Source organism: Procambarus clarkii, chromosome 38 (assembly GCF_040958095.1).
Source record: "Procambarus clarkii isolate CNS0578487 chromosome 38, FALCON_Pclarkii_2.0, whole genome shotgun sequence".
NCBI classification, from domain to species: domain Eukaryota; kingdom Metazoa; phylum Arthropoda; class Malacostraca; order Decapoda; family Cambaridae; genus Procambarus; species Procambarus clarkii.
The window spans coordinates 13,559,235-13,584,694 of record NC_091187.1 but is presented as its reverse complement, the minus strand read 5'-3'; the positions used below and the strand labels follow the sequence as shown (position 1 = coordinate 13,584,694).

Genomic DNA, 25,460 nt, shown 5'->3' with positions numbered 1-25,460 from the left:
CGTTCTGGCAACTAGGTACAACATATATATATATATATATATATATATATATATATATATATATATATATATATATATATATATATATATATATATATATATATATATATTAGTATATTTTGGTAGCAGTCTTTCCTGTAGACATATATTATTAAATATGACCGAAAAAGTAAGATTAATAATTCTAACACGAATTTTCTCAATCTTTCGTACATTACGCTTCACTGTTGGAGGTAAATCAAAAATCAATTCTCCAAAATTCATTTTTATTTCTAGTCTGACGCGACACGGGCGCGTTTCGTAAAATTTATTACATTTTCAAAGACTTTAGTTTACAAATACACAACTGAATAGAACTGATTGATTGATGAAGATTAAGCCACCCAAGAGGTGGCACGGGCATGAATAGCCCGTAAGTGGTGGCCCTTTCGAGCCATTACCAGTATCAAAAGATGATACTGGAGATCTGTGGAGGCGCAACTGCACCCTGCGTGACGGGAGATGTCTCCCGGACCAAGTGGTGACCAAATGGTGTGTGAATAGAACTTACGTATCTCCGTTTTTATATCTACATTTGAGTGAGGTGGAAGGGGTGATGTGGCATTAACACAAGACAGAACAAAATGTGGTATTAATAGGGTATTAATTTCATCAACACAAGACAGAACAAGAGTATTAATAGGTTAATAACGGCTTCTCCAATGGTTTCGTCGAAGACATCATAAGAAGGAAAGTGAAAAGCCATGCAACCTCTGAAGAGACAACTAACACAACACCTATACCCCCTATTAGACTATTTTACAGGAACTTCTTTTCCACAGCTCATAAAACGGAGGAAAGGGTCCTGAAAGATATTGTTAATAGAAACGTTATCCCTACAGACAAAAATCAGAGGATACAACTGACGATTTACTATAAAACCAGAAAAACGGCCAGCCTACTCATGAGAAACTCTCCAGACACAAAACAGAACGCTTTAAAAGAGACTAACGTCGTCTATGCCTTCAAATGCCCACTTGGGGACTGTAAGCTCCAAAAAACCCAGTATATAGGCAAGACAACAACATCTCTTTCTAAGCGTTTAACGATGCATAAGCAACAGGGCTCCATTAAGGAACATATAATCTCTTCCCACAACCAAACCATCGCCAGAGAAATCCTAGTAAACAACACAGAAATCATCGATAGATACAGCGATAGCAGGCGGCTTGACGTTTGCGAGGCACTACACATCAAGAAGTCAACACCAGCAATCAACAGCCAATTATTGCACAACTATATTCTACCCACCTCAAGACTCCGCTCCAATATAGAAGCATCAAGAAATATGGACCAATAGGCTTTCTACAAACACTTCTATTCAATATCCATTGTTACGTGTTCTGTCTTGTGTTGATGAAATTAATACCCTATTAATACTCTTGTTCTGTCTTGTGTTGATGAAATTAATACCCTATTAATACCACATTTTGTTCTGTCTTGTGTTAATGCCACATCACCCCTTCCACCTCACTCAAATGTAGATATAAAAACGGAGATACGTAAGTTCTATTCAGTTGTGTATTTGTGAACTAAAGTCTTTGAAAATGTAATAAGTTTTACGAAACGCGCCCGTGTCGCGTCAGACTAGAAATAAAAATGAATTTTGGAGAATTGATTTTTGATTTACCTCCAACAGTGAAGCGTAATGTACGAAAGATTGAGAAAATTCGTGTTAGAATTATTAATCTTACTTTTTCGGTCATATTTAATAATATATGTCTACAGGAAAGACTGCTACCAAAATATACTAATATATATATATATATATATATATATATATATATATATATATATATATATATATATATATATTTATATATATATATATATATATATATATATATATATATATATATATATATATATATATATATATATATATGTCGTACCTAGTAGCCAAAACGCACTTCTCAGCCTACTATGCAAGGCCCGATTTGCCTAATAAGCCAAGTTTTCATGAATTAATGTTTTTTCGACTACCTAACCTAACCTTTTTGGCTACCTAACCTAACCTATAAAGATAGGTTAGGTTAGGTTAAGTAGGGTTGGTTAGGTTCGGTCATATATCTACGTTAATATTAACTAAAAAAAAATTGACCTCATACATAATGAAATGGGTAGCTTATGGGTAAATCGTCAGTTGTATGATTTACTATAAAACCAAAAAAACGGCCAGCCTACTCATGAGAAACTCTCCAGACACAAAGCAGAACGCTTTAAAAGAGACCAACGTCGTCTATGCCTTCAAATGCCCTCTTGGGGGCTGTAAGCCTCAAAAAACTCAGTATATAGGCAAGACAACAACATCTCTTTCCAGGCGTTTAACAATGCATAAGCAACAGGGCTCCATTAAGGAACATATAATCTCTTCCTACAACCAAATCATCACCAGAGAAATCTTACCAAACAACACAGAAATCATCGATAGCAGGCGGCTTGACATCTGCGAGGCACTACACATCAAGAAGTCAACACCAGCAATCAACAGCCAATTAATGCACAACTATATTCTACCCACTTCAAGACTCCGCTCCAATATAGAAGCATCAAGAAATATGGGCCAATAGGCCCTCTGCAATTACTTCCATTCTTACCTTCAATACCCATTGTTTCGTGTTCTGTCTTGTGTTGAAAGTTTTGTTCACCTCATCCAAAACTGTTGTAACATATCACCTCACCCAAAATGCGGGTATAAAATGAAAAATGAGAGCTGTTTAAATCATAGCATAGTAAGAACTCTGTTTAGTGTTTGCAAGTAATAGTTGTGTGTGTGTAAACTAAAAGTCTTTGAAAATGTAATAAGTTATTACGAAACGCGTTCAAGTGTCGCGTCAGACTAGAAATAAAAATGAATTTTGGAGAATTGATTTTTTAATTACCATCAACAGTGAAAAGAAACATAAGAAAGATCGAAAAAATTCGTGTTAGAATTATTAATCTTACTTTTCGGTCATATTTTATATATATATATATATATATATATATATATATATATATATGTATATATATATATATATATATATATATATATATATATATATATATATATATATATATGTCGTACCTAGTAGCCAGAACTCACTTTTCAGCCTACAATGCAAGGCCCGATTTGCCTAATAAGCCAAGTTTTCATGAATTAATATATTTTCTTTAATTTTTTTCTTATGAAATGATAAAGCAACCCATTTCATTATGTAAGAGGTCAATTTTTTTTTATTGGAGTTAAAATTAACGTAGATATATGACCGAACCTAACCAACCCTACCTAACCTAACCTAACCTATCTCTATAGGTTAGGTTAGGTTAGGTAGCCAAAAAAGTTAGGTTAGGTTAGGTTAGGTAGTCGAAAAGCAATTAATTCATGAAAACTTGGCTTATTAGGCAAATCGGGCCTTGCATAGTAGGCTCAGAAGTGAGTTCTGGCTACTAGGTACGACATATATATTTATATTTATATATATATATATATATAATATACATATATATATATATACATATATATATAATATACATATATATATATATATACATATATATATAATATGTGTGTGTGTGTAGCAAGTGAAAAGAAAATCACTGATTATAATACATATATTCTATCCGTACAAACCCAACAAGGGAGAGAGAGAGCAGCAACCGCCGTGTTAGCATGGTGGGGTTATCACCCACCTGCTCATCATCCATGTTGGACGGGGAACTCAAGTCACTACATGCATAATAATTACATAGTTCAGAATTTTTGTATAATATTCACTATCTGCATACACCTACCAACTTTTATGAAAATAGATTCGTGGGTAAGCAAAACCGTCAACACTTGTACCATAATTATCCTATCTACACCGGTGGTAGAGGACGAGGCTATGGACGTGTGCCCACCGGCCGAGCGAGAACACAACTGAATATCAAGAAGGTTAGAAGGCATACATTAGCATATCGCGGAGACAAATGGCTTGTAAATACCATGTTTCTTTCCTTTTCTTATTATTATTACTCAGTCCAGTGTTTGTGTCTTTCCTTTTCTTATTATTATTACTCTGTCCAGTGTTTGTGTCTTTCCTTTTCTTATTATTATTACTCAGTCCAGTGTTTGTGTCTTTCCTTTTCATATTATTATTACTCAGTCCAGTGTTTGTGTCTTTCCTTTTCATATTATTATTACTCAGTCCAGTGTTTGTGTCTTTCCTTTTCTTATTATTATTACTCAGTCCAGTGTTTGTGTCTTTCCTTTTCTTATTATTACTCAGTCCAGTGTTTGTGTCTTTCCTTTTCTTATTATTATTACTCAGTCCAGTGTTTGTGTCTTTATTGCATTTTTTTTATTTGGTATAGCTCTACTTAGTAAAATTGTATTGTATTAAGTTAAAATAGGGAATTCATATCAGTTGGATATTTATTTATTTAATTATTTTAAAGGTGAGCACTGGGTTTTAGGTGCCAGAAAAAAGTTCTTTGGTGTGCCACCTTTGGCACGTGTACCAAAGTTTTGTCCTCCCCTGCCCTAGGATATTATTTTAGTATATAGTTTCTAAAATTATGAATATTCTTATATAATACTATATATAATCTTCATTGAGGTTAGTAGGTAGGATACCATTGAGTCTAAAAGTATATCGCTGGGAACTGGTGATTAGTCAGATCTTTATGAGCATAATTATAGAAGTGACAATTATAATTGACTCTTGGAAGGGAACTTAGACTTTCACTAGTCAAAATATATATTACACTTATATATGTCTAACCTACACTTGAAACACTCGCACGACCCCACGTGTATGATATTACCCAGTAATTTGTTCCATCAGTCTACAAACTGTATTCCAAACTAGTATTTACCCAGGTCTTTTCCGGAATGTAAATTTATCAAATTTGTGAGAAAATGGTGTATAATGGTAGTCCAGAAACACGGCTTAGATCCCATTCAATAGCCTCAATATTTTATCATAGAAACAATAGGTTGCTGCGATTTAATTTGTCTTTTTCCTATTCTAATCCTTTCTTTCGTTGTTATCTCTGTACAGTATTGCTTATCGTTTATTCATGAGATTATCTATGATCCTCAGAAGCCAAGTGACTGCCAACCGGTGTTTGGACTGGTGGAATGATGTTGCTGCACTCCCGAAGGCTGCCGACAGCCTGTGGCAAGAAACTGGCGTGGCTCCAAGCGCCCACCCAACACTCTGTAAAACGCTTCCGGCATCGGCAAGGTAGGTTACTAATAATTCCCGCTATCGGGTACAGGAAGCCTGTGTGTATATATATATATATACCTTAGGCTTATATCAAGGTCCCCCTCTGGCTTTGCGCCCTGGTGAGGCCACTCCAGACCAGGCCGACGCCAGAGTGCAACTCCATAGTCTCCTGAGACTGATGGATGCCTACTACTACTAATATCAAGCTCCCCTCCCCCCCAAGGTCCTTGCATCCTCCCCGGGATACAAACACACAGCAGGTGCCTGTTTACTGTTAGGTGAATAGAGCCATTAGGTCAAAAGAAACGAAATTAAAAATATCTATCCCGCACGGGAATTGAACCCTGGATCCCCAATTGTGCATCGACAATGCAGCCAACTGTGCCACGGAAACTTAATTTACTATTCAAATGGGAGGACAGAAAACCTGTTTGGCTTATTGAGGTCACCCAAAGCCCATTACTCACTCACCATAGCCTACTACTCACCCTAAGCCTACTACTCATCCTAGGCCTAATATTCACCTTTCTCATGATGCAGCCTTTGTAACGCAACCATTTAAGAAATTCTCATAATTTACATAATTATATACTCATAATTGATATATTTCAACTCATAATTTATATACTTATATGCTCATAATTTATATATTTATATGTTCATAATTGATATACCCATAATTTACATACTCATAATTTATATACTTACAATTATAAATCATATACTTGTATATTTATAATTTATGTACTTATAATTTATATACTTATATAATTATAATTTAATAATTAAAATGTCCCACTCCTGCCGAGTTACTCTTCCAAGAATATAGACATTACGTTTTGCTTAGTAATTGTAGGATCAGACCCAAAATATCGTCACTTTCTTTTCATACATGTAGGTTGAGTTATTTGTTTACACCCTCGTATATATGTGACATTCTCAGCATAGTAGTGGAAGGCATCCATCAGTCTCGGGAGACTATGGAGTTGATTGATTGATGAAGATTAAGCCACCCAAAAGGTGGCACGGGCATGAATAGCCCGTAAGTGGTGGCCCCTTTGAGCCATTACCAGCATTAAGAGCTGATACTGGAGATCTGTGGAGGTGCGACTGCACCCTGCGTGACGGGAGATGTCTCCCGTGGACCAAATACTCTGGAGTTGTGCTCTGGTTGTCGAGGCTGGAGTGACCTACCTCTCCAGGGCGCAAAGCCTGGGTAGGACGAAATAGAGGAGAAGCTGTTACCCATACAGCAGGTCCCTCGACCGCTCCACGTTGCTGAAAGTTCCCAATGGAAAGGCGAACGGCAATACGTTTTGGTTCCAGCGCCGTCGCTGGAGCTGCCAGAACGAGGTTGAAGTCAACAACGAACTGCCTTAGGGGCTCCAACTCCGGATTTTTCCTCGAAGTTGACTGTTCTCTATCCAATATCCATGGATATTGGATAAAGAATAGATAACATTTATCCTTTATACATGGCACCTATTCTCAGCATAGGTGTCATGGATAATGGTGTCACACACTGACCATAAGGTTTCTCTCCAGCTTACGCAAACAATTATTAAGGAATGCTGTGAGTGGTCGTACATTACTTGCCACTTGCCACATCGCGCGCGCCAAGATATATATTTGTCATAAGATTGTGCTGTAAGGTACGATTATGTTACGTTGTTGGGTAGATTAGATACACAGTGTTTAGTGGGTTTCATATTTATTTAGTAGTCCTGGATACAGCAGTGTCGTAGACGTTGAGACGAAGCCTGGAGCAGAGCAGAGAGCTGAGTGTGGCCGGAGTCGCGGAGCTCTATGTGGGAGAGCGTTGTAGCTGGATGCGGTCCTAGTCTGCTGCCTGTTCTGTGTCGAAGCTGTAGCGTCTTGGAGACGATTAGAACTGCCTACGCCGAGTGCTACATTCTTGACTGGAAATTGTACTGTTGTCTATTCGATTGATTGATTGAGAGATGAAGATTAAGCCACCCAAAAGGTGGCACGGACATGAATAGCCCGTAAGTGGAGGCCCTTTTGAGCCATTACCAGTATCAAGAGCTAATACTGGAGATCTGTACAGGTGCGACTGCACCCTGCGTGACAGGAGATGTCTCCCGTGGTTGTCTATTCTCATATCGCTTCCTTATATTTGGTGACTACCCCTCACCTTTCTCTACTAGGATAGGAGGACGTGAGAACTGTTACCTGTAATTAGGGATAGGATTATAGCTTGTGTAGTAAGTGCTAATTAGTTAAGCCATTAAGATAATGAGATAATGGAGCGAGTATAAGGATTACTCACTACAGTGCTTTTCAGTGGATAATTAATTTGCTATTTGGCTATCCACGGACCCTATAATGAATTTCTAGTTTCCACTGAGGTTGTGTGTGTGTGGGAACAAACAAAAAATTATTTTAATATTTCGGAGAGAGTAAAATTTACTTGAAATATTCCTTGTTGCGTTTTTGTAATATTTGATGTCAATATTGCAGATAGCGGGCTAGAAGCATTGTGCTGCTGGGACAATGTCTCTCTGGACCTTATAGTCCCGTCCGTCATGAACCCTGAGGGCCGTCTTCATCACCAACCAATTCCCTACGTCATGGACCCTGAGGGCCGCCTTCACCAGCAATCATCACCCTCCCTCATAGACCCTGAGGGCCGTCTTCACCAGCAACCATCACCCTCCCTCATGGACCCTGAGGGCCGCCTTCACCAGCGACCATCACCCTCCCTCATGGACCCTGAAGGCCGCCTTCACCAGCAACCATCACCCTCCCTCATGGACCCTGAGGGCCGCCTTCACCAGCAACCATCACCCTCCCTCATGGACCCTGAGGGCCGCCTTCACCAGCAACCATCACCCTCCCTCATTGACCCTGAGGGCCGCCTTCACCAGCGACCATCACCCTCCCTCATGGACCCTGAGGGCCGCCTTCACCAGCGACCATCACCCTCCCTCATGGACCCTGAGGGCCGCCTTCACCAGCGACCATCACCCTCCCTCATGGACCCTGAGGGCCGCCTTCACCAGCAACCATCACCCTCCCTCATGGACCCTGAGGGCCGCCTTCACCAGCAGCCATCACCCTCCCTCATGGACCCTGAGGGCCGCCTTCACCAGCAACCATCACCCTCCCTCATGGACCCTGAGGGCCGCCTTCACCAGCAACCATCACCCTCCCTCATGGACCCTGAGGGCCGCCTTCACCAGCAACCATCACCCTCCCTTATGGACCCTGAGGGCCGTCTTCACCAGCAACCATCACCCTCCCTCATGGACCCTGAGGGCCGCCTTCACCAGCAACCATCACCCTCCCTCATGGACCCTGAGGGCCGCCTTCACCAGCAACCATCACCCTCCCTCATGGACTCGTACGACGCACCATACGAGTGGAATTTCAGGGATCCAGACCCCAGGAGACGCCCCCTGGACGCCGAAGCTTCGAGCGTGCTACGCTCTAAGCCAACAGCCTCCAACAAGATATTCCCTATACTCTGCAAGTCAGTGCCGTCCTCTCTACCTCAGACGCTGGAGACCTTTGACAACAGTAAGTGGTAGCCATAATAGACCAGGAATATGCACTCTGAGAGGTGTCTAGTGAACTAATTATTCAGACTAGTTCAGGTTTGGAGATGATTGATTGATGAAGATTAAGCCACCCAAAAGGTGGCACGGGCATGAATAGCCCGTAAGTGGTGGCCTTTTTAAGCCATTACCAGTATCAAGAGCTGATACTGGAGATCTGTGGAGGTGCGACTGTACCCTGCGTGACGGGAGATGTCTCCCGTGAGGTTTGGAGTGCACAATGCATTATATATATCAAGGCCAGGTCAGGTGTTATATGTGTAAGGTAACACAGTGCAGGTCAGGTGTGGTGTGTGTAAGGTAGCACAGTGAAGGTCAGGTCAGGTGTGGTTTATGTAAAGTAGCATAACGAACGCCAGGAGAAGTTTTCGGAAGAAAGATGCCTATACCGGAATGATTAGAACAGACAGAATAGTTCGGCGATTGTGTACCCTGAGGCTCACTCTGAACCAATTAACTAACATATCGCTCTTACTCCTAGACACGAAAATGGGAATATTAATAGACCTGTTCCTGTGGTCACCATTTTAATTATACGTAGAAGGATAAATACTTCTCTCAGGTTGTAGCTTTACCCGGGAAAGAGTGGGGCCTCCACCAGCGGGTATATTTCTTTACCGTTGCCCAAGGAGATATTTTTCCCTACCCATAACTCACGACTATACTTTCCAGGTGAGGTGAAGCTGACAACCGGTACACACAACCAAAAACCCCAAAAGCGAAAACCTGGCAGGCCGCCTAAACCAAGTAAGTAATCGAGACAGTTGACCAGACCACACACTAGAAGGTGAAGGGACGACGACGTTTCGGTCCATCCTGGACCATGCACAATCGACTTGAGAATGGTCCAGGACGGACCGAAACGTCGTTGTCCCTTCACCTTCTAGTGTGTGGTCTGGTCAACTTACTTTAGCCACGTTATTGTGACTCATCGCCTGCTCATCGAGACAGTATACGCTACCCGCACCTACTGTTCGTTGTTGTTGTTGTTGTTTTAGATTTAGTTACTCAGAACGAAATGTCCATGTAGCACGGGCTATGGTGAGCCCGTAATTGAGTTCGGTTATACGCGATAACCTTGTTACTCTGATATTTGGGTCAAATTTTTAAATGGAGGTGGGGTTTCCTCCTTTTTTCCCTGTTTCTATTTTTGCTTCTGTTTTAGTTGTGTTTTAATAACATTATCTTGGTGGCGGATGTAGGTGCAGAATGTTCACTAGTGAGTCCCATTCTTTAACGGCTTTTCTAATCACTGTAGTGGCTGTGGAATATGCATCTAATGCAGCTGCTGTCGTTGGATTAATGTTGACTTTGATGCGCAGGGCTTCAGTAACTTCACATTCCAGTAAGGAGTGCAATAGTGGCGCCTCTGCTTGTGTTCCACCTACTGTACGATACCTTCAGTTTATATACGGTACCTCCACCTACCCGAGGTACCTTTCTTCTCTCAAGAGGAGACTGTGGGAGAGATGTAAGCTTTACACAAATATAAGTACTTTTGTATTGTAACGTACGATTATGTTACGTTTATTTGGTTGATTAGATACACAGAGTTTAGTGGTTTTCTATATTTATTTAGTAGTCATGGTTACAGCAGTCGGTTGTTGGCAGTGTGGTAGAAGCCTGGAGCGGAGCAGAGTTGAGTGAGGCCAGAGTCGCGGAGCTCTATGCGGGACGAGAGCCTCGAAGCTGGAGGCGGCCGGAGTCTGGCTGTCTGCTCTATGTCGAAGCTAAAGCGTCTTCGGGTAGGAACTGTACACGTCGAGTGCTACATTCTTGAGGTTGAAGATGTGCGGTAACTCTCGAGCGTCTGTACTGAACCACTGTTGAAATTATACTGATGATTGCTCGATTGATTGACTGATAAAGATTAAGCCACCTAAAAGGTGGCACGGGCATGAATAGCCCGTAAGTGGATACTCTTTGGAGCCATTACCAGTACCACTAACTGATACTGTAGACCTGTGGATGGATGGGATCTTCATGGTCGCTCGCAGTTTATAACCCGCAGGAGGCTTGGTCGCCAGGTTGCAGTTTAATGTGCAAGGCAGTTAATGTGCAGTTTAATGTGGACTTTATACTTGAACAGAACAACCTCGGTAGTTTGGTACCATCAGAATCGTCCTCCTTTTCGAGGAATTGCATTTGTCCGTTTGGGAATTTGCGGAATTTGCGGTGGAATTCTGGGTCGCGGTATCCTTCAGTATGGTGAGGTCAGTAGAGGAGTTCATGGTGTTGGCGTGGACATATATAGGGTGAGGGTATTTGCTCTGACTGATTTTCTTGTTATATATGTGGGCCAATTATCTTCTGGTGTGTTCGTTGCCACTGAACTAGCTGGCCGGAATGAAGAGCACATGGCAAGTACTTTTGTCTTCGTTGTCGTTGGTCGCAAGGCCATTCTCGTCGACGTCGGTGGTGGCTCTGGAGAGCCTCCTGGTAATGGTTGTGGGAGTTTCGGGTGGTCCGTCGTCGTCCTCGGATGTGATGTTTTCGTTGGCACGGGCAGCCAGGGTGGGTGGCGTGTTGCGGGGTCAGACCTTAGGACGTCGAGCCGGCAACTGTTGGAGGAGCTGGGAGGTCACCGTCGGTAATCCATTTGCGGTGAGCAGCTGGTTGATGATGTGGACGTCGTTGCCCGCCAACTTGTCGGCGAGGTGTAGAAGTCCCTGAAGCAGGGTGTTGTTGGTGGTAACTACAGATTGATGATTGATGAAGATTAAGCCACCCAAAAGGTGGCACGGACATGAATAGCCCGTAAGTGGTGGCCTTGAGCCATTACCAGTATCAAGAGCTGATACTGGAGATCTGTGGAGGTGCGACTGCACCCTGCGTGACGGGAGATGTCTCCCGTGAGGAGACGTGATTGATTGATGAAGATTAAGCCACCCAAAAGGTGGCACGGGCATGAATAACCCGTAAGTGGTGGCCCTTTTAAGCCATTACCAGTATCAAGAGCTGATACTGGAGATCTGTGGAGGTGCGAATGCACCCTGCATGACGGGAGATGTCTCCCTTATGAATGTGTTAAGATGAAGATGAAGCAACCCAAAAGGTGGCAGGGGCATGAATAGCTCGTAAGTGGTGGCCCTTTTGAGCCATCACCAGTATCAATAGATGATACTGGAGATCTGTGGAGGTGCGACTGCACCCTGCGTGACGGGAGATGTCTCCCGGACCAAATGGACAAATTTGTTATCTTTTTATTCTAGCATTGTTGAGGCAGTTGATAGTGGTAAGGATTGCGATGTTGTGTACCTTGACTTTAGCAAAGCTTTTGATACAGTGCCACATGAAAGACTGATTAAAAAGAGTCTCATGGTATTGGGGGTGCTATATTAAGCTGGATTAGGGCATGGCTATACCAAAGGAAACAGAGAGTTAGTATAAATGGAGTCAAGTCAGAGTGGGAAAATGTTGTAAGTGGGGTGCCTCAGGGCTCTGTCCTGGGACCTCTGTTGTTTATAATATATATTATAATATTTGTTTAAGAACATAAGAACATAAGAACAAAGGTAACTGCAGAAGGCCTTTTGGCCCATACGAGGCAGCTCCTATTCTATAACCACCCAATCCCACTCATATACTTGTCCAACCCGTGCTTGAAACAATCGAGGGACCCCACCTCCACAATGTTACGCGGCAATTGGTTCCACAAATCAACAACCCTGTTACTGAACCAGTATTTACCCAAGTCTTTCCTAAATCTAAACTTATCCAATTTATATCCATTGTTTCGTGTTCTGTCCTGTGTTGATACTTTTAATACCCTATTAATATCCCCCCGGTTATGTCCATTCATCCACTTGTAAACCTCTATCATGTCACCCCTAACTCTTCGCCTTTCCAGTGAATGCAACTTAAGCTTTGTTAATCTTTCTTCATATGAAAGATTTCTAATTTGGGGAATTAACTTAGTCATCCTACGCTGGACACGTTCAAGTGAATTTATATCCATTCTATAATATGGCGACCAAAACTGAACTGCATAATCTAAATGGGGCCTAACTAGAGCAAGATATAGCTTGAGAACCACACCAGGTGTCTTGTTACTAACGCTGCGATTAATAAATCCAAGTGTCCGATTTGCCTTATTACGAACATTTATGCATTGATCCTTTTGTTTTAAATTCTTACTAATCATAACTCCCAGATCCCTTTCGCAATCCGACTTCGCAATCACAACACCATCTAGCTCGTATCTTGTAACTCTATCATCATTACCTAACCTCAGAACTTTACATTTATCAGCATTAAACTGCATCTGCCAATCCTTTGACCATTTCAAAACCCTATCTAGATCAACTTGAAGTGATAGTGAGTCCTCCTCCGAATTAATTTCCCTACCGATTTTCGTATCATCGGCAAATTTGCAAATGTTGCTACTCAAACCTGAATCTAAATCATTTATATATATTATAAACAACAGAGGTCCCAGGACAGAGCCTTGAGGCACTCCACTTACAACATTTTCGCACTCTGACTTGATTCCATTTATACTAACTCTCTGTTTCCTTTGGTATAGCCATGCCCTAATCCAGCTTAATATAGCACCCCCAATACCATGAGACTCTATTTTTTTAATCAGTCTTTCATGTGGCACTGTATCAAAAGCTTTGCTAAAGTCAAGGTATACAACATCGCAATCCCCACCACTATCAACTGCCTCAACAATGCTAGAATAAAAAGATAACAAATTTGTTAAACATGAACGGCCATTTATAAAACCATGTTGCGACTCAATTATTAATTTATGTTTTTCAAGATGAAGACGAATTTTATTTGCTATTATAGATTCGAGTAACTTTCCCACAATAGACGTTAGGCTAATTGGTCGATAGTTAGACGCAAGTGATCTATCTCCTTTCTTAAAAACTGGTATCACATTAGCAACTTTCCAAAACTCTGGCACTCTGCCTGACTCTATTGATTTATTAAATATGGTTGACAGTGGGTCACAAAGCTCCTCTTTGCATTCTTTAAGCACCCTAGCAAACACTTCATCCGGCCCTGGGGATTTGTTTGGTTTGAGTTTTACTATTTGTTTAAGAACATCCTCCCTGGTAACTGCTAAACTCGTCAACCTGTCCTCGTCCCCACCCACATAGACTTGTTCGGCTGAAGGCATATTGTTAAGTTCCTCTTTAGTAAATACAGATACAAAATATTTATTAAAAATACTACTCATCTCTTCATCACTATCTGTTATTTGACCTGTCTCAGTTTTTAATGGACCTATCCTTTCCCTAGTCTTAGTACGATATAACTGAAAAAACCCTTTAGGATTTGTCTTTGCTTGCCCTGCTATGCGAACTTCATAGTTTCTTTTTGCTTTCCTTATCTCTTTTTTAACATTTCTAACCAGTTGTACGAATTCCTGTTCTAAAGTGACCTCCCCATTTTTAATCCTTTTGTACCAAGCTCTCTTTTTACCTATAAGGTTCTTCAAATTCTTTGTTATCCACTTTGGGTCATTAGTATACGATCTATTCAATTTGTATGGTATACTACGTTCCTGTGCTTTGTTTAGAATATTCTTAAATAAGTTATATATTGAATCCACATCGAAATCCCCATTTAAGTCACCTATCGCTGGGTTCATGTCTCGCTCCAAGACCGGCCCACACCCCATACCCAAGCCTTTCCAATCAATTTGACCCAAAAAATTTCTTAGGCTATTAAAATCAGCTTTTCGAAAATCTGGCACTTTAACAGAATTTTCTCCTACTGGTCTATTCCATTCTATGCTAAATCTGATTTCTTTGTGATCACTGCTCCCTAGCTCACTCCCTATTTCGATGTCATTAATTTGCGTTTCCCTGTTAGTTAACACTAAATCTAAAATATTATTTTCCCGTGTTGGTTCCTTAATGTGTTGCGTAAGAAAGCAATCGTCAATTAATTCTAGAAAATCTTCTGCTTCACTATTCCCTGTTTTGTTCAACCAGTTTATTCCGCTAAAATTAAAGTCACCCATGACATAAATACTGTTAGATCTAGATGCTCTAGATATTTCATCCCATAGATGCTTTGCTTCCATTCTGTCTAAATTTGGTGGCCTATATATTACTCCTATTATAATATTATTAGCTTTTTCGTTTAATTCAATCCAAATAGTTTCTGTGTGTGGCTCTGTTTTGATTCCCTCTTTGAGACTACATTTCAAATTGTCCCTAACATATATGGCTACTCCACCTCCTCGTCTAATATATCTATCTGTGTGAAATAGTTTAAATCCATATATTTGATATTCAGCTAATAGTTCTCTATTTTCTACATTCATCCACGTTTCGGTAAGTGCAATAATATCTATTTTTTCTGTGCAGACAAGAGCATTTAATTCGTTAATTTTATTTCTTAGACTTCTACTGTTAGTGTAATATACCCTAAGTGAATTGTTATTTTGCGGACCTTCTCTTTCCCTGATCGTTTTGCCAATTCCTTTCTCCCACAAACACATACTTTTATTACCTCCTTCCTCCAAATCAATTCCCATACCTCTATCTACTAACAGTTTAAACCCAAACAAACACCTCTAACCACTTCTTCTAGCGAGTTCGCAACAGCAACAACCCCAGCTCTCGATAGATGCACCCCATCACGGGGTGATGGGGTGCATCACTGGGGTGCATTTATAATATGTTTATAATATTTGCCGATGATACGAAAATCGGTAGGGAAATTAATTCGGAGGAGGACTCACTATCACTTCAAGTTGATCTAGATAGGGTTTTGAAATGGTCAAAGGATTGGCAGATGCAGTTTAATGCTGATAAATGTAAAGTTCTGAGGTTAGGTAATGATGATAGAGTTACAAGATACGAGCTAGATGGTGTTGTGATTACGAAGTCGGATTGCGAAAGGGATCTGGGAGTTATGATTAGTAAGAATTTAAAACAAAAGGATCAATGCATAAATGTTCGTAATAAGGCAAATCGGACACTTGGATTTATTAATCGCAGCGTTAGTAACAAGACACCTGGTGTGGTTCTCAAGCTATATCTTGCTCTAGTTAGGCCCCATTTAGATTATGCAGTTCAGTTTTGGTCGCCATATTATAGAATGGATATAAATTCACTTGAACGTGTCCAGCGTAGGATGACTAAGTTAATTCCCCAAATTAGAAATCTTTCATATGAAGAAAGATTAACAAAGCTTAAGTTGCATTCACTGGAAAGGCGAAGAGTTAGGGGTGACATGATAGAGGTTTACAAGTGGATGAATGGACATAACCGGGGGGATATTAATAGGGTATTAAAAGTATCAACACAGGACAGAACACGAAACAATGGATATAAATTGGATAAGTTTAGATTTAGGAAAGACTTGGGTAAATACTGGTTCAGTAACAGGGTTGTTGATTTGTGGAACCAATTGCCGCGTAACATTGTGGAGGTGGGGTCCCTCGATTGTTTCAAGCACGGGTTGGACAAGTATATGAGTGGGATTGGGTGGTTATAGAATAGGAGCTGCCTCGTATGGGCCAATAGGCCTTCTGCAGTTACCTTTGTTCTTATGTTCTTATGTGATTGCGAAGTCGGATTGCGAAAGGGATCTGGGAGTTATGATTAGTAAGAATTTAAAACAAAAGGATCAATGCATAAATGTTCGTAATAAGGCAAATCGGACACTTGGATTTATTAATCGCAGCGTTAGTAACAAGACACCTGGTGTGGTTCTCAAGCTATATCTTGCTCTAGTTAGGCCCCATTTAGATTATGCAGTTCAGTTTTGGTCGCCATATTATAGAATGGATATAAATTCACTTGAACGTGTCCAGCGTAGGATGACTAAGTTAATTCCCCAAATTAGAAATCTTTCATATGAAGAAAGATTAACAAAGCTTAAGTTGCATTCACTGGAAAGGCGAAGAGTTAGGGGTGACATGATAGAGGTTTACAAGTGGATGAATGGACATAACCGGGGGGATATTAATAGGGTATAAAAAGTATAAACTCAGAACAGAACACGAAACAATGGGTATAAATTGGATAAGTTTAGATTTAGGAAAGACTTGGGTAAATACTGGTTCAGTAACAGGGTTGTTGATTTGTGGAACCAATTGCCGCGTAACATTGTGGAGGTGGGGTCCCTCGATTGTTTCAAGCACGGGTTGGACAAGTATATGAGTGGGATTGGGTGGTTATAGAATAGGAGCTGCCTCGTATGGGCCAATAGGCCTTCTGCAGTTACCTTTGTTCTTATGTTCTTATGTTCTTATATAAATGATTTAGATTCAGGTTTGAGTAGCAACATTTGCAAATTTGCCGATGATACGAAAATCGGTAAGGAAATTAATTCGGAGGAGGACTCACTATCACTTCAAGTTGATCTAGATAGGGTTTTGAAATGGTCGAAGGATTGGCAGATGCAGTTTAATGCTGATAAATGTAAAGTTCTGAGGTTAGGTAATGATGATAGGGTTACAAGATACGAGCTAGATGGTGTTGAGATTGCGAAGTCGAATTGCGAAAGGGATCTGGGAGTTATGATTAGTAAGAATTTAAAACAAAAGGATCAATGCATAAATGTTCGTAATAAGGCAAATCGGACACTTGGATTTATTAATCGCAGCGTTAGTAACAAGACATCTGGTGTGGTTCTCAAGCTATATCTTGCTCTAGTTAGGCCCCATTTAGATTATGCAGTTCAGTTTTGGTCGCCATATTATAGAATGGATATAAATTCACTTGAACGTGTCCAGCGTAGGATGACTAAGTTAATTCCCCAAATTAGAAATCTTTCATATGAAGAAAGATTAACAAAGCTTAAGTTGCATTCACTGGAAAGGCGAAGAGTTAGGGGTGACATGATAGAGGTTTACAAGTGGGTGAAGGGACATAACAAAGGGGATATTAATAGGGTATTAAAAGTATCAACACAAGACAGAACACGAAACAATGGGTATAAATTGGATAAGTTTAGATTTAGGAAAGACTTGGGTAAATACTGGTTCAGTAACAGGGTTGTTGATTTGTGGAACCAATTGCCGCGTAACATTGTGGAGGTGGGGTCCCTCGATTGTGTCAAGCATGGGTTGGACATGTATATGAGTGGGATTGGGTGGCTATAAATAGGAACTGCCTCGTATGGGCCAATAGACCTTCTGCAGTTGCCTTTGTTCTTATGTTCTTATATTCTTATACAAAATTCGTTAATTAGTCCCCGTGGTGCAGTGGTAAGACACTCGCCTGGCGTTCCGCGAGCGCTTTGTCATGGGTTCGTATCCTGGCCGGGGAGGATTTACTGGGCGCAAATCCTTAACTGTAGCCTCTGTTTAACTCAACAGTAAAATGTGTACTTGGTTGTAACAACGATTCTTCGCGGCGGGGATCGTATTCCAGGGACCTGCCCGAAACGCTACGCGTACTAGTGGCTGTACAAGAATGTAACAACTCTTGTATATATCTCAAAAAATATATATATACCTTGCCACTTAATGTTTAAAAGACAAAGACAGTGGACTTATATACTGTGACTCGCAGAGTGCTGCTGTTGTTGTTGTTGTTGTAGATTCAGTTACGTTTCATTTACTCTGGACAAAATGTCCATGTAGCACGGCCTATAGTGATCCCGTCATCAGCTAGGCAGAGTGCACTCCTGGCAGTGAACGCACATAGTAGTAACACCCAGAAAATAGTCTGTGATATTCGAATGAATGTTTTAGCTGCTAAAGAAGACAGATTTTAAATTAAATTCCTTTGGAGACCATCACATGTTGGCATTTTAAACAAGATGTTTGTTTTATCAATGGTTTTCGTATTCATTTTGAAATATATATATATATATATATATATATATATATATATATATATATATATATATATATATATATATATATATATATATATATATATATATATATATATATACATATATATATATATATATATACATATATATATATATATATATACATATACATATACATATATATACATATACATATACATACACAACTTACTAGGATGCCTACATGCCGGTCCCAAAAGTGGGACGGGCTAGAGTTTATTGAATAATAGTTTACATATGTAATTATAATTTATTGCTAAGCTCTTTATAATAATCTCTCTCTCTCTCTCTCTCTCTCTCTCTCTCTCTCTCTCTCTCTCTCTCTCTCTCTCTCTCTCTCTCTCTCTCTCTCTCTCTCTCTCAGTAGGCTCCTAGCATGCAGCCACAACTTACATCTCTCTCTCTCTTGTGTTGCGTGACAGAAGGGGACAAGCAGCACCTGATGTCTAAGAAGATACCTAAGATCTGGGAGTTCATCTCCAGCCTCCTGCACGACCCTACCACATGCCCGTCCGTCGTGGAATGGCAAGACAAAGAAAACGGGATCTTCCGCTTTGTTGATCCGCAGAAGGCGGGCAAACTGTGGGGGGCGGTGAAAAACAACCCTTATATGAATTATGAGAAGATGAGCCGGGCTATGAGGTACGTCACTTGGTACAGTGGGTATGTTTGTATTTGTAAGGGTGTGTCAGGGTGTGGGTTTTGTATCGAGAGATGTGCTGGCATTAGTTTAGTTCATTTATTATGCACCCCCCATACCCATCTTGTGGGCGGTAGTGGAAAGGGTTACAGAAGCACATAATGGGCTCAAACTTCCATTCGTTACCCAAAGGAATGGTAACGTTTGGGTAACTAACTCCTTCGTTACCCAATAATGCTAGCTAGACATAAACTGCTTTAAGGAAGAGGGAGATTGGCCGTCTTTTGGTTACCGAGGGTGTCCAATGGGTTCTATTACAGCCCTCTAGCAAGCACTTAAGATCAGGATGAACACTGCAGTTCACAGTTTTACAGTTACAGATGGACTGGAGTGTGTTCTAGATGATGATTGATGTTGCGTAATTAGGAGTCGGAGGAAATTTTGTGTAGTAAATCCCCTTGCACAGATACCATAGGTGAGTTATAGGTAAATCGTTGAATAATACGTGGTTAATAACGCTGGGTGCAGGGTTGATAACTCAGTATCTGACTTTGGAGAAAATGCCTATACTGTTTTATAAACTTTTTGGTTATATTTTATATATGGCAATGGATATTCAGCTCGTCAATGTGAACACGAAGGAATTTCCCATCTCCTCGACTCATAATTTGAGTATTGTTAATTTTTAGGTTAAGACATTTCAGGTCTTCACAATAGAGGAAGAAGTGCCTGAACTAAGAGAGAGAGGGTTATACCAAGCAGCACTGGAGGAAGTTGAGAGTACCGTAGATGAGGTGAGAAAGCATCCGCTGGAACTGGCTGTGAAAAAGCTGTTGAACCAGACAGAATCTCACATGGATGCTAAAAGAGGGAACAGAAGAGTATGAGTGCCAGTTCCTGCTGTGTTTAGTCAACTACTGGAAACAGGAGACCTACCAGAAAGTTGGAAGGTAGCTAATGTAATCTTAACATACAAAAATGGAGACAAGCACGAAGAATTGAATTACATGCCGGTGTCCTTAACTTGCATACCCTGCTAGGTAATGTAGAAGATTGTGAGCATAAACTAATGGAACATTTGGAGAAGGAACTTTGCAAAACACGACCAGCACGGGTGAAGGAATGGTAAATCTTGCCATCACAAGTTAGTAGAATTCTAAGACCAGGCAACAAAAACTAGACAAAACAAAAGAAGGATTCAGTTCTAGGATTTCTCCTGTTTCTCATATATAACGATCTTCCAGACGGAATAGACTCATTCTTCTCAATGTTTGCTCATGATGTAAACATTATGAGAAGGTTTAAATCAAGAAGAGCGCAAGAGGCTACAAGATGACCTGAACAAAGTGAAAGAATGGTCAATCAAATAGCTACTTGAATTTAACTCAAGTAAATACAAATTACTGAAAATTCAACCTGTCCTCCTACAAATAACGTCGCATTTCGATCGTATGCGCTACATAAGGCCAAAAATTATTGTACTAGAAAATGGAAGCGGCTCACGAAAGTAACGAACTGTCCCGTTTTCTGTTTTGGGTCCTCTGGGTGTTTAGGATAAGGTCACTTTAAATTGACCGTTTTCTTGACGTTGTAGAACCTTAGGAGGACGGGCTGGAACATTAGCATAGGGAGCAGGAGGCCGGACAAATGGAAACTAAATGAGAGATGAAATCTTTCAGAAGTTAGATAGCGAGAAAGATATGGGGTCGATATCATACCAAACTTGTCTCCTGAAGTCCACATCAATGGGATATCTTCATTCGTATATGCTAGGTTGGCCAGAAATTTGCGTAAGGAATCATTCAGAACCTTCTATATCACATACGTCAGACCCATCCTGGAGTATGCGGCTCCAGCAGGGTCACGCTCAAGACCAATTAAGAGAAAATCCATGTGTCCCAGACCAGTCCCAGAACTGACAAGAATGAGTTACGAGGAAACGGCTACTGGAATTAAACCTTACGTTGCTGGAAGACGGAAGAGTTTTGTGAGACATGATTACCACATGCAAAATTCTCAGGAAAACTGTTAGGGTAGATGCAGCCTGTTTAACACGGGCGGCACTCGCACTAGGTGACACAGGTAGAAACTTAGTACCTAAATGAGTGACAGAGACATTAAAGAGAACTTTTTCAGTGTCAGTAGTTAACAAATGGAATGCATTAGGCAGTGATGTGATGGAGGCTGACTCCATCCACAGTTTCAAATATAGATATGATAGAGCCCAATAGGCTCAGCAACTAGTATACATACATGCATTCATAAATACATACTTAAGTACATACATATAAACATATCCTTAAATTGTAAATACCATCAGTATGTTTTTTTGTTTTCCAATGATGTACTCTCATACAACAATATATTATTCTGAATGAAAAGTATAAGTTTACCATACAAATTGTATTTCTCAAAATTCATATTCATTTCCTTCCAGATACCACTACACGACCGAGGCGCTGGAAATGGTTAAATCAAAACGCCTTGTTTACAAGTTTGGTATAAAAGCACGAGTGTAGAAATCACACTTACTGCAACCTAATATATATATGTTCCACAAAATCAACAATAACACACACCTAAAAGCAACAGCTGTGAAAGCATTGAACCTCTCCCTAAAAGATGACCAATGGGACCAAGCAACCAATGGGACCAAGCAACCAATGGGACCAATGCGACCAAGCAACCAATGGGACCAAGCAACCAATGGGACCAAGCAACCAATGGGACCAATGCGACCAAGCAACCAATGTGACCAAGCAACGCTCCCAGTTAGACTCTGGGGTATAGATACACGCAAGGCGACACAGATAGCATTGCCTGTGTTCTTATCTTCAATCAGTGCTACGAGTGAATTAGGGAAAGAAATATTGCCAGAGGACCTAATTAAGAGACTTAAATCCCAAAAGATTGGGATTTAAGATCCCAAATTCGCTAAAGGAATCAGCCAGGTTGACACTCTTGCAGGCTCTTCACCGTGTCCAACTTTTTCGAATGACTGCAAACAGGCCAAATAGGATAGTCGGGGTCGATCTCGATTCGCAATCGTGATATCCAGGTACGAATCCCGGGCGGGACAGAAGGGGTTGGAGGCGTTTCCTATCACCAAATGTCTCTGTTCACCTAGCAGTAAATAGGTAACCGGGACTTAGACAGCTTGTTGCATGGTTGCATCCTGGGAGGAGTTAGTAGCTCGACCTTTGGGGGACCTCGATATAAACCTAACATGTATACACAAGCACCTAGGTAACTAGGTGAGTACAGGCTGCCTGTCTCCTGACATAATAAATAGTTATCATTAACCCCATTGCCTCAGCAATGCTAGAGACAGCTACTGAGAAGGACAAAGCACGCCTCCTCATTGTGCAAGCTCCCCATGCTGGGGACTTCTTCTTGGCTATCTTTAATTCTGCTTTGGGCACCCTACAGTAAGTATTGGTGTTGCCTTGCGCCTTGTCAACCCTGTCTCCACCGAACACCGGTGTATCTGCGGCTATGCGTCGGCAAACCAATACGGCAGTCATGGTCTCATCTGTCGTAAGTCACAGGAAAAGATTGCCAGACATGAAGCAGTCAATGACATCATCAAGAGAAGTTTGGCTACAGCTGGGTGTCCAGCACAAAGGGAACCTCAGTTGTGCAGACCTGACAACATCCAAAAATGCCCAGATGGAGTCACCCTTTCAGCCATGGAGGGAAGGTAGACAGGTCGTGTCGGACTACACGTGTGTGTCTACATTGGTTGATACCTATCTACCTCAGTACTGCTGAGAGAGGCGGGGTGGCCACCTTCAGGAAGACCCAGAAAACTAATAAGTACAGGGACCTAGAACGTTGTTACAGGTTGATCCCAATAGGCTCTGAGACCCTGGGGGTCTGAGGTAAATGTGCACTTAAGTTCCTAAAGGAGGTGGGTGAAACTAGACACCCAAGAATGGTTAGTTTCCTGCCCAGCGCCTCAGTGTTGCTGTCCAGAGAGGAAGTGCTTGCTGAATCTTGACCACATGCCCGCCTCTGCAGAGCTGGATTAGGACTTCGAAAAATGATTGTTATATATGTGTGTTTTCTGTAAACTGTAACACAATGTAATAAAATAAATAAAATAAATCATATTGTATATAATAATAAAAAGTAGGGGGTTAGGAGAAGAAAATACTCAACCGTTCATGGAGAATCTAGTGTCTTCTCTGAATACTCTTTATTCTCATCTCTGAGGCTATGGGTCCCTACAGTACCTATGGGTCCCTATATATATATATATATATATATATATATATATATATATATATATATATATATATATATATATATATATATATATATATATATATATATATATATATATATATATATATATGAAGATGTATCTTCATATATATATATATATATATATATATATATATATATATATATATATATATATATATATATATATATATTTATATATATATATATATTTATATATATATATATTTATATATATATATATTTATATATATATATAATAGAGAGAGAGAGAGAGCCTTACACGCGTGGGGTCCATGGTTCGAGATATATATGGTTCGTTTTGACCCAAGATGTAAGAAGATTACAAATTCTTGAAGCAATCCACATAAGAATAGAAGAAGCCACCATGAATACCCACATCACGGAACTATTTACTCTACCCACCATGAGTGTAAGAACAAGACCGGAACATAACGATGCCAACACAAAAGACTGCTCAACATAATAGGCCCATTACGTCTGATTAATCTTTGTATGTGCTTCGTCCCATATTATCCCCTATTTATCCCCCTGACCATTCCCTTTATTCTACTTGTTATCGCACCTGACCCCGTACTGGTATAAATCCAACGAGATTAGTAATTTCTTCACAGCGACGGGAGACATCTCCCGTCACGCAGGGTGCAGTCGCGCCTCCACAGATCTCCGGTATCTTCTATTGATACTGGTAATGGCTCAGAAGGGCCACCACTTACGAGCTATTCATGCCCGTGCTACCTTTTGGGTGGCTTCATCTTCATCTTAACACATTCACAAAGGAGACATCTCCCGTCACGCAGGGTGCATTCGCACCTCCACAGATCTCCAGTATCAGCTTTTGATACTGGTAATGGCTCAAAAGGGCCACCACTTACGGGCTATTCATGCCAGTGCCACCTTTTGGGTGGCTTAATCTTCATCAATCAATTAATTTCTTCACGGGAGACATCTCCCGTCACGCAGGGTGCAGTCGCACCTCCACAGATCTCCAGTATCATCTATTGATACTGGAAATGGCTCAAAAGGGCCACCAATTACGAGCTATTCATGCCCAAGCCACCTTTTGGGTGGCTTAATCTTCTCTCTCTCTAATTTCTTCAGGGACACAGCCCCGCTCCTGTGCCAGGTAAGTCCACTACGGGCTCACCATAGCCCGTGCTAATTGGAACGTGTTGTTCCGAGTAGCTGAATCTTAAACAACAACGTAATTTCTTATCATTTGAGAATGAACCATGAAGGTTCGAAACGTGCGAGTTTATAGTAAATGTAATACATTCTTCTGTTATTCAATTCTTTTCTTCACCTTGAAAACAACATGACTTTTGGTGAACTCCTTTTCCAGCTGAACCCTGATGCAAGAGCATTAGTAAGAGGGATAGAAGCCCTAAATTAGAAAATATTAAATACGGAATATGCTGTCATATTCAATGAGACATGTATAAAAGAAAACCTGCTGTCAGTATACACCAATATATATATATATATATATATATATATATATATATATATATATATATATATATATATATATATATATATATATATATATGTATATATATGTATATATATATATATATATATATATATATATATATATATATATAGAGAGAGAGAGAGAGAGAGATATTATATGGGTTATTATATTTTATTCAATCGCTTGGCATAGTGCCAGATTCCGTACAAATTATTTTTGATCCTATAAATTCGGCAATTTATTATTTCTCCATTAAACTTTCTGCCCTATTAATAACAAAGTTTCAATTTAGTTTTGTGCATGATAATAGACGCTAAAGACACTTAAAGAGGAAAATTCCCTTAACAAGGAAAATTATATATAAATATGGCAAGCACGCGAAGCGCCAAGCACACGCTTTATATACCACTTCTCTCGAGGAAATTAATTTCATTATTTAAAGATTATAAGTAAGAAATAAATCATTTATCCACATA

The 25,460-nt window shown here is 40.3% G+C and overlaps 1 protein-coding gene across 3 annotated transcripts in view; it reads left to right on the top strand.

The window, feature by feature from the left end:
• LOC123771903 (ecdysone-induced protein 74EF) overlaps positions 1-23,351 on the top strand; it is a 38,763-nt gene extending 15,412 nt beyond the window's left edge. Inside the window, exons 1-6 of one of the 3 annotated variants that reach the window (XM_069337743.1) lie at positions 3,577-3,955; positions 5,106-5,249; positions 7,716-8,774; positions 9,485-9,559; positions 19,027-19,246; positions 21,682-23,351. In XM_069337743.1, coding sequence (XP_069193844.1) covers positions 5,144-5,249; positions 7,716-8,774; positions 9,485-9,559; positions 19,027-19,246; positions 21,682-21,763 — 1,542 coding nt within the window. In that variant the 5' untranslated portion in view covers positions 3,577-3,955; positions 5,106-5,143 and the 3' untranslated portion in view covers positions 21,764-23,351. Of the gene's footprint in view, positions 1-3,576; positions 3,956-5,105; positions 5,250-6,551; positions 7,241-7,715; positions 8,775-9,484; positions 9,560-19,026; positions 19,247-21,681 lie in introns of those variants that run through there. The other 2 variants (XM_045764685.2, XM_069337744.1) reach the window with 2 other exon arrangements.
• Positions 23,352-25,460: the final 2,109 nt, after the last annotated feature.